At 42.3% G+C, this 19,335-nt stretch overlaps 1 protein-coding gene across 1 annotated transcript in view; it reads left to right on the top strand.

Annotated features, from left to right (window-relative positions):
* The window catches only part of DCBLD1 (discoidin, CUB and LCCL domain containing 1), a 190,975-nt gene that overhangs the window by 127,146 nt on the left and 44,494 nt on the right, over positions 1-19,335 (top strand). Inside the window, exons 6-8 of the mRNA XM_085611297.1 lie at positions 1,470-1,603; positions 18,392-18,432; positions 18,610-18,825. Coding sequence (XP_085467423.1) covers positions 1,470-1,603; positions 18,392-18,432; positions 18,610-18,825 — 391 coding nt within the window. The remainder of the gene's footprint in view (positions 1-1,469; positions 1,604-18,391; positions 18,433-18,609; positions 18,826-19,335) is intronic.

Below are 19,335 nucleotides of genomic sequence, written 5' to 3'. Positions count from 1 at the left end.
GCAGGCACAAGTGCAGTTACCTTGCAGATAACATGGTCATGATTTGAATGGTGCAGCAGGTGCAGTGCATCCGGGCCAAAAAGTTGTCAGAACTCCTCTAAACACTTAATATTGCTTTATTTTACAACTAAGCAGGCAGTCACTAGTGCAGTTATCTAGCAAGCGCTAGGGTCAATATTTCAATAGTGCAGCAGGTGCAGTGGCACCAAAAGCTCCATGCACTCCACTAAACACTGATTATTGCTATATTGTACAACTAAACAGGCAGTCATGAGTGCAGTTATGTTTCAGGCACTAGGGTCATGATTTGAATGGTGCAGCAGGTGCAGTGGCACCAGGCCAAAAAGTTATCAGAACTCCTCTAAACACCTAATATTTCCATATTTTACTACTAAACAGGCAGTCACAAATGCAGTTATCTTGCAGGCACTAGGGGCATGATTTGAATGGTGCAGCAGGTGCACTGGCACTGGGCCCAAAAGTTGTCCGAACGCCTCTAAACACATAATTTTGCTATTACATCTATTAATTATATAATTTCCATCTTTCATTTTTCAAAATTTTGACTTATCCGCACAATACCACTAGTAGCAGCACAATATATTGCGTTTTTGTACATAAACCAGTCATAACACTTTACTAGATTTTCTGTAACTTATATTGTACAACTACTCAGCAAGCCTAAACTTACAAGAAAACAGCTTAATATTAATCACGTAGGTGAAACCTAATGCATTTACCAGTGCTTGTTTTTAAAATGACTTTTCTGTATTTTTTTACTTATTTATAAGTGGATGATAGTTAATATAGTTCAAGCACACATTTTAAAGTGCTTTCTTTATTTGCTGTTTTGATTAGGGAAGGGAGCAAAAAGACTTCTAGAAAAGTCAGAAGATAATGGGCAGAGTAGTGAGGTGAGAGAATGGCACCCATCTTCCCGGTGTCATGAGATCAGGAGCTTTTCGATTTGAAGAGAAAGGAAGTGTGATTGTGCCTGCCAGTGGGTCACAAAGGGGTTCAGACAACATGCACATCCAATCCTTGGCCTCTCAGCAGAATGTACCGGACAATAGTTCCATATGTGCCAGTTTTATTAATAATAATAGAGTAACTTGTAAAGCGCATAGTTACTTCTACCGAAGTGTCCCAGCTATGATTCTGTAGGTAAGTACGTGAAGGAGGTATGCAGCAGATTAAATATTGACAACAGGAAAATAAAAATTTGCATTTACAGGTGAGGAGAGAGAGTGAACGTGTACATGCTTGTGCCTATGAGAGGACAGGGTGATAATGTGAGAGATGAAAGATATCAGAAAGGAGAAAAATGGTGCAAGTGTCTCACAGTGAAATGGTGCATAACAGAAGATGGGATCATATAAGTTCCTTGATCTTAATATGCTCTACTTTATCAACAAAGGACTTTTAATTGCAACTGAATCTCTAAAGAGTCATGTCCTCTTGCGTTCTAGACCTCGCTCTTGTGCAAAGCCGCCATCCACGCAGGGGTCATTGCGGACGAGCAGGGTGGACGGATCAACGTGACGCAGCACAAGGGGATAGGCCGATACGAGGGAGTCCTGGCCAACGGAATCACATCTGTGGAGTAAGTAGCCAATCCCTCTCTGCAAGGAATGTATGATGATACCATGCATACCAACAGAACGCGGTATTTTACATCGCGGTTTTGACAACGCAAGTCGTTACATCGACTTGCGTTGGAGGGCACTAGACTTAGGAATAGGGTGAATTACTATTCCAACTCCAGTCTACGTCCAGTAGGGAAGGTGTTGGAATAGTAATTCACACTATTCCTTAGCCTAGCGTGCCTTCCAGTGCAAGTCGACGTAATGACTTGCGTTGTTAAAACCACGATGTAACCATTACGCGTTGTAATGGTTGCGTTGCGTGGGAAAGGATGAACAGGTCTATAAACAGTGTCAATTGCTGCTTCTAATTAAAACATGTAGCTTTGCTTTTAACCCAAACTCGGCTGTGAATAGTGATTTGGTAATACACACCGCGATTCTTGGGAAAGTCTCGTATAGCAAGTGTTGTACCGTCGGAAGTCAGAAGTTTCTCACTTCTGTTTGCATTCACTTGGGCGAAAGACAGATCAGGAGTTAAGAAAACACAAATTTGCATGAGAGGGAATGTGCTGCTGCAGAAGCGAACCGTCATCGGTGCTACTCGGAAATAGAGGCCAAGCTGTGACAAGTGTTTTGTAAACTGCGTGTGGTATGTCTGTGAGTGTCCCCTGGCACGACCTTCGTCCATCTTTTCTTGCAGCATTGGAAAGCGCCCTAAAAAAAGACAAACCAATACTCAGTCATGTCGCTTAACTAGAGTTGTTCTATGAGAACTCTCTCTCTTTAGTATGTGACCAGAGTTATTCTTGTACAAATTAAACTCCCAGTATGGGACCTGTGGGCACTGTTCATCCCCAGTTCCCCTTTATAAAATGTTAGGCATTTTGTCCTCAAACAGTATGTCTCACATATCTTACAACTCCGTGGCAAAACGTGTGTTGTACTTAGTGCTGAAAAAAACACTCCCAATTGATAGGGCAGGGTTCCTCTCTAAAAGTTTACTGTGGAACCCTTTGTCAATGAATCTTTGTTGCCTGCTAAGAAGTGTAGAGGGGAGAAATGAATCATTAAGGCAAACTCAACGACTTTAAAGAACCATGACTCACAGACTCCGAATTCTAAGTTAGTGGGTTTGTTACGAAGCCAAAAATAACTGGATATACAGACACCTCAAGATGAGATTGTAGAAGTGCATTGGACTTAAAACAAATCCGAATCTACGGGCAAGATGAAAACGCTGGATTATAAAAAGAATGACAAATTCCAGAACCAAAACACAGGCAATGATTACCTCCACAGCAAGATCCGTTTTTATTTGGGGTGAATACGTGAAAAGCATTAGTCTATCCCTACACTACTACTACCGTGACATCCCTACTTAGCATTCCCCAGGCAAGATTAGGAAAAGGTGTCAGCGCGTGAAGACTTCCTAAGAAGTGCATTCACTTTGTATGGGTCAAGTAGCCTAAGCTACAGAGCTCGTTCTGAGATGCTCCTTCCTTCTCCATGGATCTCCTCACCTCCTCCCCTGACTCAACCCCCAGGGCACTGTCCTTAGTTCAAAAATGTAAAAACACGCCTACTGTTTGCATCTGTATCACCTCATCCTGCTGGGCACTTCTCATAGGTGATTTCCTGTTAGTTCGATACTCCCAGCTCCTGGCTCGATGACTTTGATTCCCAGGCCTCCTTCAGTGAGAAAGAACACCGGCTCCCAATTATCAGCATTCTTGCATAAAAGTATCTTCTCCCTGACCCTAACTCCTAAAACAAAAGACATTATTATAACTAACAAAGACAACTTTCTCCACCTGCAACAGAAACGTGAGAACTGAACAAATCCAACATACACATGAAATTCATTTCTTTACCCCACTATGAGAGCCATCGAGGACAATACATTTCAGGCCTCCAGAAATCGGCTAACATACGAATGAAACACATAGACCCTACGGAAATGCACATAAATTAACAGTTTTACTTAAGCATTTCATGTTACATAAACACATGCACAAATCATAGTGAGCAGCCTATGTTTTCTAAACGTTTAAACTTGAGTTGCCACATCCTTTTGCAACTTTAATTTGGTGCACGTTTAAACTATGCATTACCTTACAAATGAACAACTTCGTTAATCAACTGCAGACAAACGCTAAAGGTTACATTATTCAAAACACAACTAGCACGTTATTTCTTTACATGGCACATAATAATCCTAATATTTCACGTTCACATACTATTACCAAGTATATCCTAATGACCAAATGTTAATACAACTAAAGAATACATTTAGGTGCAGACTACTCGGGAATATGATGCACCCCTACAAATGAAAGAGCACCACAAGCATGCAACCAGTCGAAATTGAAGTTGACAGCGATTAACTCATTAGCATCCCGAACACCAAAGAAAAATATACATTTATATTTTGTGTAGAATTACATTATGCTTCACGTCTTGCGGGCACCTTGGAGCTCTTTGTTGTGGATCCAGTACTTTGGAATTTGTGTGGCACAACTAGGATGGCAGTGGGTTGTGGGGAAATTCTGTCCAGAATGTAGGTCACACTCCTCAGATTTGTTTACCTTCTCTGCATTATGCTCTGCTACCAATGCAACACCTCACAGTACGTCTCTTACACTTAAAGGGTTTCAACTCTCTGCTAGCTTAACAATCTCATGGACGTCAATTCACCGAAATGCCAGGGGTAGCAGAAGTTACATCACATGCCCTTTGACCTCCACTTTCACACTCCTACACATACCACCAAATTCACACATATACACTCTCACGCATAAACTCACTCTCAACCGCAAGCACGCACACAACATACATTTAAAAGCATTTTGTACTTACCTCAGCTGCAATGGAAGGGCATATTCCAGCTTATTGTACTCCATTTTTATTACTCTATTAGTGAATAATATATTTTATTTATTCACTATTAAATGTGTTAATGGGATTGTATTAAGTGTGGAACATCAGGAAGAGATGGCTGAAACAGTGATGAACTTAAGTGTCGCTGTGTTTTTATTGGAGTCTTCTGTGGTAAATGAATTGTATGTTGTTTGCCTGGGGTGTTCAGGTGTATCTCTGCAGAATAGACAGTCTTAAGTAGTGCTGAGTAGTAAATAATTTTATTCCTTCGGGATCGCTCATTTTAGCCTTGTGTGTACCATGGTAAAGTTGGTTCCGGTTTAGAGGCACACTGTTTTTTTGGGTGAATACGTCCCTATGCCTTGTTTCAGTGTTGAGTTTAGTGGGGTTGCTGAGTGTGTTGATGTTTTTGAGTGTGACTGTGTTTGCAGGAGACAATCTTGTTTGAGACACTCTTTCGAGAGGAGTTTTAAGTAGTGCAACTCTTGCATCAGTATGATTTGGTTGACCCTGGTGTTTAGGCTGGCAGTGTGGTCTGTCTGGTCCAGCTGTGTCATTGAGTGGCATTTTAGTAATGGCATGGCCTTAGCTTGAGAATGTTGCCTATGATGTGGGGTGGTTCAGAGAGGTTAAATAGGCTTATTTTGGAGAGGAGATTAAAGAGCTCTTTATTCATGTTCTGGTTTAAGGACCAATGTCCCCAGCTAGTTCCAGTTATTTTGTGACCCCTGTAGTCCCATGTACTCCCCTTTTGGCTGTGTGTCAATAATCTACGGGAAATCCAGACTGCAAATGAGGTGCTCTCCAGGGCCACCTTTGGTGACTTCTTGAACGGGGAAGACTCTAAACTGTCTCCCAACCGTATTGCTTCAAAGGGATAACCGCTGAACCTCTTATATTGAGTTGTAGCTGGTGGAGGCGTATTCATCATTTTGGGTTGCAGTGGCTGCCTATATAAATTAAGTCTGGAGACATCTGGTCACAGGAACTTTTTGTACTTATTTCTATGGTGAGTGCAAGATGGAGGATGGATGTGGCACACTGAAAAGATGAGGACAGCCCATCTTCTTTCCTAGGAGTGTGAAATTGGTGTTCCACAAAAGCGACTCTCATGGAGGGCTACCCTTGTGTGCTGGCATGTAGAGAGCCAGAACACACATGCCTGTGGCTAGAAACAGTACTGGCCCAGCCAGAGTGGCAGGATTACGAAACTGTAAAAAAGCACTATTTGTGACAGTGGACTTCTCCCCTTCTGCCATGGATTGTACACACGTTGCCCAACAGCTCATTGAAAACTTTCACCTCAGCCAGATCTGTGGACGCTGTCCTGGTGCATCCTAAACATGGGTCTGACGATCCCTGTTTCCTGCAGTTGGGGCTTAAGTCTGTGGATCTGTCCTTGTGGGGAACTTGCTTGCAATGCAAGCCCCAGCCAGCCTCAGGCGTCCACAAACACTGGTACAAACTGCCATGATGCCCTTTCTACCCAGGATCTGAGATGGGCTGCACACGATCAACGCTACAAGCATAAGTGAGCTGAGTGTTGTCTGACTGGTGAGAACGCTGATTTTGCGTAACAGTTGATTATTTCAGCTTTATATTCCCTCCACCTTACCCATCGGTCTCCATCTTAAATGACGTTGCACTTAGGCCCATCACTAATCTTAGTGTCGACTGTGCAAATAGTATCGCTTCTTAGTCACATGCAGGGCCACTAATGTTGCTTGGCTTGGCAGAGGTCCAGAACCTGTCTGAGTGTGTACTGGCCAAATCCTGAGCATGCAGAGGGTTGTGAGAGGATCTTGAGTGCACCCTTCTGGGCTCACTTTATAATTTTCTTTCAGGGTCCAAAACCCAAAGAGCCCTCTTTTCTGGCAGTATATATCCGTCCTTGACTCTGAGCCAGGTAGTACCTTTAGTTCACACGACGTCCGTCATAGAAGGTACACTGAAACGCAAAGCTTAAACTGGTAGACCAAAGCAGGTTACACTTGCAAAAGCTTGCAGGCAACTAGGTGCATATTGGTGTCTTTTTGAAAGTGTCAGCTAGCTGCCTGTACTGCATTGTGTGTCTGTTGTATTAGTATTAGGGATTTCAGTTAGTAATCGCTAGCAGTTCCTTAAAAAGCCGTAGGATTGTGGCAGGTTGACTTTGTATTCAGAACCACTCCAACAGGATAGCATTAGTCCATTGTTTCCTTTGAGAGAATATTGTGGTCTATGTATTATAAACTGCGATTTATAATAGGATATATGTGTCAAAGTGTATAGTGAGAGCCATCATTTTTTGTCGAACACCCTACAATAGGATAGAATTATGCTTCTTTTCCTATGAAATAGGATTGCCCCTTGATGTTTGTAAACACTTCATTCCGAAAAGCAGTGCGAATTGTGATCATCGTAATGACAGCAAACACTGTATGTTGACTGCAACTCGCACATAGTTGCAACTTTGTAGTCATTGCTGATATTTTCTGTTTGTGTTGTGTGATTTTCTACTGTTCGGTTTATTTTCTACTGTAAATGTATCAGTAAAGTCCTGTACTTTTCACAAGGTAGCAACTCTGACTGCACCTTCCATCTATATTGGGAATGTAAAAGCCACCTCCTTTGTTCTAGGCATTGACTGGTTGTCCAGGGTACGTACTTGAGGGAGTCGGAGGCTTTGGAGGTAACTTTGTGCCCCAGAGCTGGTGTCCAGCATCCTGGGTTCACATGCAGTCCCCCTTGAACACCTCTAGGAGGCCCTACATACTGATGAATGTGGAGGCAAAGCCTTGAAAGAGTTACCAGGGTGGTCGACGTCATAGAGAAAGATGTTTTGGCACGATAGGTGGTTGAAACTGATGATTTCCTTGATAAAGTGTTGGCTCCAGGGTGGTGTGGTGTGGGATTGGGTTGAATATGGTTGTCTTTGAGAAGAGAAAGTGACAGGTGCGATGCTGCATCGATCTAAGAGAGAAGTGCCTGCATTGCTTGTAAAGTCTCCACGTGAATTTGTGTAAATGCGACTTTTTACTGCAGACTCTTGAGTCTGTTTGAGTCGTGTGTTTTTATTGTAATAGAGATGCTTTCTTTTGGGTGTCTGTTGTGTCCCAGTAAGGAATGGAGCTTATTCAAAAGGGCCAATGTGTAATAAATTAATGATACAAGTTCCCTTCTGTAATGGCCAGATGAATTCTCTTTCCCCGGGACCTCTCCTTCCCAGAATAGTCTTCTTGTTAGAGTTTTGTCAATAATTATCCTCGCCTCTTTATTTGAATTCTGTAGAGCTTTGGTTTATGAGAGTGCTTTAGGAAACCCTTGCTTGCATCATCGACATCTTGAGTAATGGCCCCTGTGTTCTGTCCTTTCCATAAAATGGCTAGAGATATATATTTTTCATTCAATGTTTTTCATCCATTTTGTAATTTTGAGCTTAAAATATTTTTCCGAGAAGCTTTCACTTGGTTTTTGCAAGCCCAAATGTTTTAGGGATCATGGCACTTAGTAACTAACGTCAACATAAATGAGCAGTAGGGCTAATAGGACAGACCCCTCCCCCTTCACCCATGTTTATATGGAACGTAGGACAGAAGTGGCTATATGTAGCCACGTGTGCCCTATGAATTTCAAGGCCTTTCTGTCCCTTCATTAGGGGCTGGCTATTTGGTTTCTAATCCACTACCACTGGTACGTTTCATCTGCGGCTTCCGATTGTGCCTTAGTTAGCCCCATGAAGAAGATAGTCTTCCATTACTTCAAGTCTTGAGATGCAGTGGGCACGAGTACATATTTAGGATAGTAACGTTTTGGTGACTGAATGTGGTCTCAAAATTATGAAATAAAGGAACTGAATACTTCTAGTTACACAGAGTTGAAATTAATAGGCATTTTGTCACTAACAAGAGGGTGAGACTTAGAGTAGGTACTAGATTGGCCACAACATATTATTACATTTGTCAAGCAATTTCTGGAACGAAAATAGGCTAGCACTAATAATCTACTAACATATAAATTGCATATACTGAGCACGTTGGGCATCCATATAGAAATTCATTTGAAGAATTGGAACAGGAAATTCCTAGGAAGGCGTAGATCTAATGATGTTTTAATGAATGCCCACACTTGCCCCCAGAGCACCTGTAATTTCCCAAATGATATAAAAGTTAATGATTTAATAATTAGTACCAATTAGAAGCCATTAGGCTCCTAATTAAAACATTCCTCTGTGTTTTACATTGTGGGTGCAGTTCATAACTAACTGCAACCCTGACCCAATTAAAGGTACTTTTAAGGTTTTTTTTACTAACTTCAATAGGCCCTGTCACAAAACACTATTAGGTTCAAGGTAAATTAATTCAGTTTAAAACACATGCACACTGCCAGTCAAATTCTCCCTATGTGTAACAAAGCGGTGGATATTGGTTTGTGAAAGGTGCCCCAGATTTTAATTAAATTCAAGTGCAGCGGCCACGCTTGGTGCAAATAGCAGGGCGGTAATCCTAGGAAAGGCAGATCTCCTAAGGAAAATTCTGTCATGTAAATGAAGGCTCTTTTACAAGGAAATAAAGGGAGATCCTACAACTTCCAGCCTAAGTCTGTTCTCTGCGTGCTTCAGAGATAGACCTCCACTTGAAATCCAGAGGGCAGCAGTGGGTGTTATTGTTCAGTTCGTTTTTCTCCTCTATTCGTGTTCGGTTTTTCTCGGGCTTGCTTTAGGACCACTTTGTGTTTTTAAAGCAGACTCTTTTAGGAAAATCTGAACCTCTTATGCATATGTTGCAACATTTGAGAAGACCTCAGAGGAAGACTGAGAAACAAAAAAAGTTACATGTATTTTTCCCCTTTACTTTCTTTGTAGTCAACAAGGTTTTGAACCACCGATGGCTATAATGTCTTACTTTTTTCTGGAAAAAAAATTCTCCTGCCTAATTTGAGTGTTGTCAAGTATGCAAATGGTATATCCATGAGTACCCGGAGCTCTGAATTCTTAAACGTCAGTTAAAACACTTGCTGGTATAGAAAAAGCCTTTTTAAAACATTATATTGCGTTCCAGTAGAGCCGGTGTGGTAACCAGCCTCCGTGCATTGTCTGTTGTGAGTATTTTGCATAGCTCCATTTCCATTTGATTAAGTCCACACACTGGAATTCTTTTGCAGACTAGGCCTTGAAGGTCACCTTCCCTTGCACACTGCAGGTGGTTTCCATTAATTGATTAATGGTACAGTAACCTTTCCAAAAACGCAACCTCCGCCTCAGTGTATTACAATAAACAGCTGCCATTTTGGAGTTGCAAACGTCCTTCTGTCTGGTTGGATCAGTCTATTTCGCCACGGGGGTCCCCCGTGCCCTCAGCTCATCAAACGCTGCGGCGGAGTATCGATCCCTTTAATGTCTACCCCGAATGTGTTTGTTGTGATGTAAAGCGCCCCCCCTATCTCCGCAGACGTGACCTTGCCCTGCCTAACTCACTTAAAGCTCGTTTGTCGCGCGCCGTTATCTGTGATTTGCAGCGTTCGAGGTGAGTCTGTCGCCCGAGACTCATTTGCGCGTTCGTGGAGATATAATGGCCCCTGTCGAGATTTATGGTTGAAGGAGGGGCGGAGGGCGTTCCTTCTGTCTTGCAGACCACGAGATGGAATTTGCGTTTGCTTTTCTTTGTCAGAGATCAGACGTTTTTTATTTGGAAGAATAGCAAAACAATGAAAGGTAAATCCGAGGTTAATGTTAAAGGTGCCATCCATCCATGTGTTGGAAAAAAACTACTTTATTTTTAACATGTCCTACTCCATCTTTAGCAATCCCCAGCAATAGGCATTATAGAATGGAGCTTTATTTGATTATGTCACCTGGGGATTTGAGATGTATTGTGACATCGTTTAGTGGAGGGCCCTTTTAAGAATTCAGTTCAGTATTTCGAAACGTGTTTATAAATAATAAAATGTAAATTCACAACTCTGGTCTTACTCTTCCATTTGGAGTAAACGCATCATTGTGTTTTTTTATTTTTTATCTTAACAGCATTCCAGGAGTATTTCTGGGACTCTACAACCGTCCCAGCTTTTGTACTCGCACACATAGGTGTCTAAAGTAGAGTGTGTAAATGTACCTGGTTTACAGTTATGCACGTGTAAATGCATTGTAGAATTTTATAAACTTTCCTGATGTTTTCCACTGGAGAATATCCTTCCCCTACACCAAAACCAGTTTTATGGGTGGTCCCTAATCCCTTTTTGCAGAGGGTCTCACTCCTGCCCTTGAGAGGATTAGTTCTCCAGCAGTATCCCGGGTCGGATGGTGACTTGCAGAGGGGTCGTGAATGCCCACAGAATCTAGCTCTGTGAGTGCCCATCGGCTCTTCAAGTCACCCCTGCCCAGTGGCACCCGCTCCCCGCCTCTTACCGGAGATTCGTTCAATTGTAAAATTGTGCTGTATGCTTGAGTTAATAAGCTTACAAGTGTAAAATGGCCTGTTTTCTTTGTGTAAACACACTTTTTTTTAATTCCCGAAGCGTGACATTAAGCTCACAAAAATGCTGTTTTTTGGATCCGAGTTCAGTTTAGGTGCCCAGATGGATTTGCGAAACAGGCCCTGAATGTTTCCACATTCTGTTTTAACTTTTCGCATGAGTTCTTCATTTAGTAAATGTTTGTGGGCTTAGACTCAAATGAGGCCAATAATTAATAAGGCTTAAGTATTTAATTTTGGCGAATGTGGATGCATGCACTGTGTGGGCTGGGAGGATGACTGCTCCTGGTGTTTGTTTATGTAAGCTCGTCCGGCTCAAGGGTTCCTTCTTAGGATGTGCAACCCTGCTTTTCACATCAAAATGTAATGTTTCTTGTCCTTTTCTACGCTGTTCCTCTTAAATCTCCCTTACTTGGTTTGCGTTGGTGGGCCAAGTATCATTCCCATATCACTCCTATCATTTTCTGTTACATTTTGGCATGCTCAGATCAGCTTCCCTCCTGAGCCCCCAGTCCAGTGCCCTTTGGCACCAGGTCTCTCATTCTTGCCAGAGTTCCACCTTTGTACATGTCACCCACCATTACAGGTCCAGTGACACAGAAGCAGCAGAATGGCCCCATGCCATATGTGACCCCTTCAGTCAGTCATTTTTTATTTCTGCCAACAAATGTTGTTTTCTGGGACATATAATTTCACTTTTAACATTCGGAGAGTGGGCTCAAAAATCCCAGCACGCAAAACAATGTCTTAGATGCTAGGACTAATTTAAGGTGTCACATATAGGGCCACTTGGCAGATACGTCACCCACGCACGGTGAGAGAAATTTGTGGGTGTTCATACAAGTAGATATATTTAGGACTATTAAATAAAAGATGAAAATGGCAGAACCGTACATGTATCATTCATCGGAGTGAAATTATTGAATAACTCCCCGAAACATGAGTTAAATCCCATTTCAAATGTTTTGTGTTACGGTGCGTGGGGCTAGGAAAAGAAGTGCTGCTGATCCAACTGTTGCGAAGTGAAAATTGCATTGCTATTATGGATGAAGTATTTCTCCACCAGTATCGCGGCACACTGGTTTGCTTCTTCTACCTGCTACTTTTTACCTCTTTAGTGGCAGCCACCCATGCTGCCTTCCTTGGGACAGGCTCATAATCCGATGGGATCCCTCCTTCGGTGATTGGTCCTTGTGTTTACCCATTCCTGCTTCACTTCTCCTCAAGCTCCCCAAGCATTAACGTCTTTGCTAAAGGCGAGATGCTGCACGGGCCATGTAACTTTTTTAATACTATATACCTCATTTTCATCGAACATCCCTTTCATGCAATATTTTACTCCATTCGTCTCCATTACCCTCAGTGAAGCATTCTTCTCTATGTAGTGTTGAACTCTAGGTACTATTCCACTCCATTATTTTTCATGCAACCTTGTCCTCCATGAATCATTCCACACCATGTATCAGTTCTCTTCCTACAGTGTTACAGCTGACATACCTTTTCTCTCCATGTAATGCTCTACATCTTGAAATATTCCTCAGGATTCAAAAATCCACCAGATTGAATGTTTAATTCCATTCCTCTTCATGTAACGTCCAACACCACATACCACTTCTCTCATATTACTTACCACTTTATATTATATTTCACTATACTCTTTAGTATAACACTGTAAGCTCCATTATATTCTGTGGTGCATTTTTTCTGTGACAAACCTTCTTCTCATGAAAAAGTTCTCTCAATTTATCCTTAATCTCTGCATAATCCTCATCTCTATTTAACATTCCGATATGCAGTATTCTCTGTGTGCAGCATGCATCCATCCAGTGAATGACGTCATAATACAGCCTGCTGCTGAGGGCTATACCAGTTGTTAAAGGCCCTGAACCCGAGTTATAGGCCAGAGCTACAAACGAGGACCTGTTACGAAGGTGAGGGCATTTTACAACTGGTATATCCCAAGGCAAAAGGGCTATAAGGCTATAAGAACATTCCACCCACTAAAGGGGGAATGTTCTAAATTTAAAAGGAAGAAACAATGACAAACAATGGAATGTTGGAGCAGAAGGCTTATTCCAGCCGTTATAAGCCCAGAGCAACTCCATTGTAGTAGATCTTAAAACCCAATCAGATGTCTCAAACAGATATTCTGGAATGCCTGTTTTTGGTGATCGTTAGAGGTGCAGGACTGGGTAAAGAGAATTGTGTTTTTCTCTACACATAGATGGCCCATTTAGCATCCCTCGCGTCAACATTCTGCTCCATGCAACAATTTGTTCCTTGCACCTTTCGGCTTCTCGCACCATTTAGTACCTCACGGCAACCCTCTCCAGGTACTATTGTGCTCCTGCACCGTTCCTCTCGGTGCAACTTTGGTCTCTGTGCAGCATTTTACACTAACATTCTACTCGTATCACATTTCGGTCTGTACAACATTGTGTACAGTCTAAGCAACTTGGCTACTGAGACCCGCAGAATGTAAAGTGTGTGGTATTCATCTAGTTCAAACCTCACCAGAATGCAGGAATGCTGGACAGGGTCAGAGAGCAGCGTAAGGTCAGCGAGTGAAAGGACAGGTGGCTGGTTTGTGGACTGTTTATGCGTGGTGACGTGATGATCTCTAAAGCCGTGAGTCCAACTCTTTCCTGAATTGTAGTCTGGTTGGAGCAACCAGTTGTTTCACATCCTGGGCGCATGGATTAAAAAGACCTGCTGCCTTTATTATTATTTTTTAAACACTTCTTAGTCTGCAGAATACACGCATTTCTGCAGAGGGTGCCTCGGCCCGCTCACAGACTGTGCCCTGACCCACTTGGGTATCTTGCCAGTTTCCTAACATACAGACTGCTCTGTTTGTGAATATTCATAAAGATTCGGCTCTCACTGAAGCCTTCTTGGAGTTTGGGCATATTGTGGTCAAGGGCTAGTACTGAATTGGTTAATAATAACCATTGAATTTTATAGGGGTGTTTAACTGCAAGACAATGATTAAAATGGCGCACACACAAAGCATGTGTCCAAACGGCCACACACACGGCGTTTATAAATGTTTATTGGTGGCAGGGTTAAGATGTTTTTTTTTTTTTTTTACTCGATGACCTCAGCAATCTTTAACTCTGTAACTGTAGCTCTCCCCGTCACCTAATGATGCGACGAGACAACAATGTCTCCTCTCCTGACAGCCCAAGCGGCACCTTAGTAAAGCCCATTGCGGGCTAGTTTTCTCCCTAGACACCAGCCCCGAGTGCAAACGCACATCTCCCCGGGCAGCGGGCCAGTAAATGACCGCGCTGGGCATGCAGAGGAACGTGTGTTGTGCAGTGAGGCTTATGGGCGCCACGTGCCCAGCCTGCGCGAGGAAGTAACGGAGAGATACCAAACTGACACCGCCACCTAGTGGCAGGTCGAGGAACGGGTTAGAGCCAACGCATTTTTAACGCCTTCCAGTCTAACAATTGGGCAGGTCTTAGTTTTTGAGTGAGCGCCAGAAAACAATTCAGAGTAAACTATTCCGCTGCGAGTGGCATGATGGAAAAAACAAAACGCTACGCTGCCGATTTCTTTGCTGCGGCAGTGAGGCGTTTCCCTGACACCCCGTAGTGTAGTGATCGCGAGTGGGGTGTGAGTGGCACCGAAACAGTGGGCAGTTCCTTCCCATTGACCACGGAAGAAAATGCACTTTGAATGACCATTCTTTGAAGTTGTCAGAGCAAAAGCCACTACCACGTGACCAAGACATTGTTATGCGCTGACAGGAGGAGGCCTTTGTTATCTGCATAAGAATGGCCTGTTTAACAAGTATTTTTGTAGGCCCGCAATAACTCTTGAGACCTGCGTGTTTTCACACGCTGTTTAAATGCAGAACTAAAACTGGTGCTTAAGTAAATGCTCGCAGTACAAGAGTGAGTTTGAGACTTCTATATATTTAACTCTAACCACTAGTATCTGTAGTAGATTTTTGTCCTTACTACCATTCTTATGCGAGCTTAGAGTTTATCTGTTGTATCTTTTATGTTATTCATGTACTCTGAGGTCTTTATGTAATGCAACTGGTTCTTTTCTAAAGCGCTCTGACGCGCCGTATAAAAATGCATGAATAAATAAGAATTCCGGGCCTGGTTTACAGGGGAGCCTGTGCACCCAAGTAGCGCAGTCATAGAACAATACGCTACGCACTGTCATGGCTAGTTTAAATGCTTCGTCAGCGGTAGTAAGCGCTATATGAATGCAATTTCAAATACAAAGTTTCTGAATTCTACATCCTCATTAACAAACCGGCGTTCATTTTTGCAGAGCAACATTAATTTACGACGGCGGAAGAGACACTGGTGTGGTGGATCTTACACCCACATAACAATAGGAGGTGGGGTGGGGCGGGGCATGTAGTGAGTGGGCTTTTAAGATGGAGCGTGAAACCAGGCACCGTGGCGCAGACACCCAAGACCTTGCCCCTTTGTGTTTGTTCACAAATATTTTGCACGCGGTTTCCTACCCATGAAAGGCAAATGAAACTGCTTCTGTTTATGGAAGGAAGCTTTGCTCTCACATGGTGGAAAAGGGGTGGGTTCATTCTCATATTTCTTTGCACATGGTTAACGGTTTATTCGTAGGCAAATATTTTCACTGTGCATAATAAAGAATTGACATGTGCAAAATCACATTTTCACACAATGTTCTCGTGTAGGTTTTCCATATTGAGAGTACATTTTTGGATGTAGGAGATCTCATAAAGGTATACGAATGTTGTACACGTCCGCATATACTCTTGGAATCAACGATTCTTTGTAAATCCAACAAGGTTAGAAAGCTAGGTGGAATCCTACAAGAGTAGATTTCCGTTTTTTTTTTGTTTGTTTTGTTATAACCTGGGCTATGTGAACCGGGCTCAATACGTCCTGTAGATTCCGCTAGGTGTATGGTTTGAGTGCACAGATGAATAGGATCAAAATTGAGGTTTATTAGTTTATTATTCAAGACAATAGTAGACACTGTATAAATCAAAAATTCATGACATTAGATTGAGTGGGCATGGGTGGAAGCATTGAAATAATCTTTTTATTCTTGAACAGGCCTGAAAAGTGAAATATTTTGTCAAAGGTTTTACAAATAGATTGCAATCTTAAAAACTTTAAAAAGTTCCATTCAAATAAATGAACGGTCTAAACTATCTAGAAACATAACAATCATGTCTAGTATTCTTTGATAAATGCTGGTGTTTTTTTTGGCTAAATTTGGTGGCAGCGGGTAAGAAAGGCAGTGAATGGGCACTGGTGCAGTTAGGAAATGCTGTTGACATATGTCTTTTCCTAGAAATCCGCCCAATTACCCCCATTTGGAAAATCCGCCGCATCAGTTTCCCTTTCTTGACCATCTCTTGGGCTTTGCAGCAGTTTGAGAAACTGAATAACACAAATTCTACTGTTGTACAAAAAAGGGATCTTACAGAAAAGTCAAGGAATGTAAGCACTAGGGCAGGACTGTTGCCCCGAGGCGATGTTAGTTAATGATAAAATCATCTTTTAGGTTTAATTCTTGAAAAACAAATTAAAATGTAGGTTGTGCAACCCTCAGGAAGCAGGCCTGTGAATACAGCGTCTCCCGGATTAGAAGATCTTTCTAAGCGCAGGCACAGTGCCCCATGAGGTGATTTGTGCGTATGCGTGTACCATTTACAATTTCATTCTACGCAGTTCATGCTTCAGGATATTGAGTTGTTTTCAGGGCACATTGCAGTCTAACACATCGTACAGTTGAGCAGTGGTAGCGTGAGAGGTGTGCCCTAAATATGCAGAGCAGCCTTCAGGGTATTAAGTCAGTATCACCATAGCAATGGGCTAGTCTAATCCTGTGCAGGGCAAGTAACAACGATTGCAAGATGTACTCTTCTTTTTCACCATGATAGTAACATCTGCCGCCAGTATGGAAATTGATTACATTTGAATAGTTAAACACACAAGATGATGGATGGAATGTTGCACATTGGCAAAACATTCACCCCCAGTCACAGATCTGGGTTTAATCCATCGTTATTTTGCTCACCACGCCACCCCAGTTCAGAGATGGCCATATGCAAATCATTCTTGACCCTGTGCCTCATGGGAACAGTCCAGCCCGAACTGCCAAGCCATGTCTTCCCTGGACCGGAATCAAGCATCCTAGGACCGGTTTCGGGGTTTCACCCCTCTTCAGCCAGGATAGCTTGACTCCAGTGGCGAAGTGAGCACGGGACCCACATCTGGGCATACCCTTCCCACATAGGGTGAACAGCAAAACACACAAGATGATGGACGGAATGTTGCACATTGGCAAAACATTCACCCCCAGTCACAGATCTGGGTTTAATCCATCGTTATTTTGCTCACCACGCCACCCCAGTTCAGAGATGGCCATATGCTCAGACGTGAGTCCCGTGCTTTCCATGCCACTGGAATCAAGCTATCCCGGCTGAAGAGGGGTGAAACCCCGAAACCGTTCCTAGGATGCTTGGTTCCAGTCCAGGGAGGACCTGGCTTGGTAGTTCGGGCTGGACTGTTCCCATGAGGCACAGGGTCAAGACTGATTTGCATATGGCTGGGTTCAAACTGGAATGGCATGGTGAGCAAAAAAACGATGGATTTAGGCCCAGATCTCTGTACTGGGGTGTATGTATGACATTGTTCTGCATTCTGTCCATCAACTGTTGTTTTTACCTTTTGATTAGTTCCCTACTAGATCAGGAAAGATCTGATGACCCAAGAGGGTTAAAACCAGGAGTGCAAAGAGTTCTACACTTGCTTATTTGTGATCATAAATACCACAAATACATTGTCAATAATTATTACAGTACAGATGTCTCATGCCAACCTTAATCATTGGAAAGCATCATAGAGTTGGCTATAAAGAGAAATATTTTAAATAATGTGATGCTCTTCATAGACTTTTTTTTTCCCTTTTGGTAAAAGCAAGAGGAATTTATTGGAAGCATATAGATGAAATTACTACTGTTCTCCATCTTGAAGAAAAAAAAGCTAGACCAGTTTTCTGACCTGTTACTTCGCAGCGGTCTGGATCAGCTGTCCTTAATGAACCGGTCACCTCTAGGCGCCACACTCGCTCTTGTGTTGCTAAATAGAATTTTGGCCATGACTACCATGTTTGCTGGATTATTAAAGATGTTAATTGCTTTTGTGGTTTCTTCATTTATTGACTTTTTCCCCCCATATTAAGTTGTTTTTATTGACGTTCTTTTGGGCGCAGAGTGTAAATAAAGGCAAAAAGATAATGAGTAAGAATTCAAAATATTTCAGAAGGGGTAGAAATGGTGCACTACTTACAAAGATCTGTTTTTGTACCTTCCGACCTATTGCAAATGAATGAATGGAACAGTTTGATAGCCTGGCAGCACATCTGCGTTAAAAAAAAAAGAAATGACTGCATCTTATTCATCAAATCGAAACTTTTGTTTCAGAAAAGTTAACTTTTGTTTTTTATTTACAGTGGTTCGCTGTCAGACAGGCGGTTCGTTTTTACCTCAAATGGTAAGAAAATTAATTTTTCCCAATAGATGCATTTCTATTCAACAATCTTGATAAATTTACATCTTACGATATAGATCCTAAAAAGTCTTCAGCGATAGCTGTGAGGAAGCAATTTCAAAACCATGTCCCATTTTGATAAAACTTGGATGTAAATTAATAGTTTGGATTTTTTTTTAGGATGCAGTACACCCCAACTTACGGAATTTGGAGTCAATTCAAGCAGCGGGATCACAGCCTCCTCTTCTTGGGAGTCCATCAATGCCAATGGAGAGGTTGTCCGTTGGACTCCAGCCGGAGCGCTGTTCCAGAACCAAGGCCCATCCTGGGCTTCCAATGGCAACACTAACGGAGAGTGGCTGGAAATAGACCTGGGGGAGAGAAGGAGAATAACTGGTAAAGTGGACAAATGGAAACTGAATAGCTAGCATTCTTGATGTACTCATTATCCTGTATACTTTATTCTTCTAAAATATTTTGGATGATAGAAAGGAAAGTTGCTATCACAAAGGTAACGCAAATGACGCCATTTTGTATAGGGGCAGTTTGGAGGATCTAAATTATACAGCATTAGCATGGCCAAGGAGCATCACTCTTCTAAGGCCTGTTAATAGACAGCCATGTAATGGTGCTGGAAATGTAATTGTTTTCAAGGATACATCTTTAGTTCGACTATTCTTAGCCATGAAAGGAAAGGTAGCTGGGGATCTCTGTGGACTACTCGAGTCCACTAGCACTTCAAAAGTTTGGTTGTCTAAAAAAAAAGACTTTTCTGTTAAAAACCAAGCCTATGCCTTTAACCGCGCCTTCCCATTTTGAGCCCTTTTGTGACATTGTTAAAACAATATAAGAGATATTCAAGAGAACGAAGATCTTGAAAATATGGGTATGCTTTCTGTACAATTT

The sequence above is a fragment of the Triturus cristatus genome, chromosome 6 (genome assembly GCF_964204655.1).
Source record: "Triturus cristatus chromosome 6, aTriCri1.1, whole genome shotgun sequence".
NCBI classification, from domain to species: Eukaryota; Metazoa; Chordata; class Amphibia; order Caudata; family Salamandridae; genus Triturus; species Triturus cristatus.
Note: the sequence above shows the minus strand (reverse complement) of the source record. Positions and strands in the feature narration are given on the sequence as shown.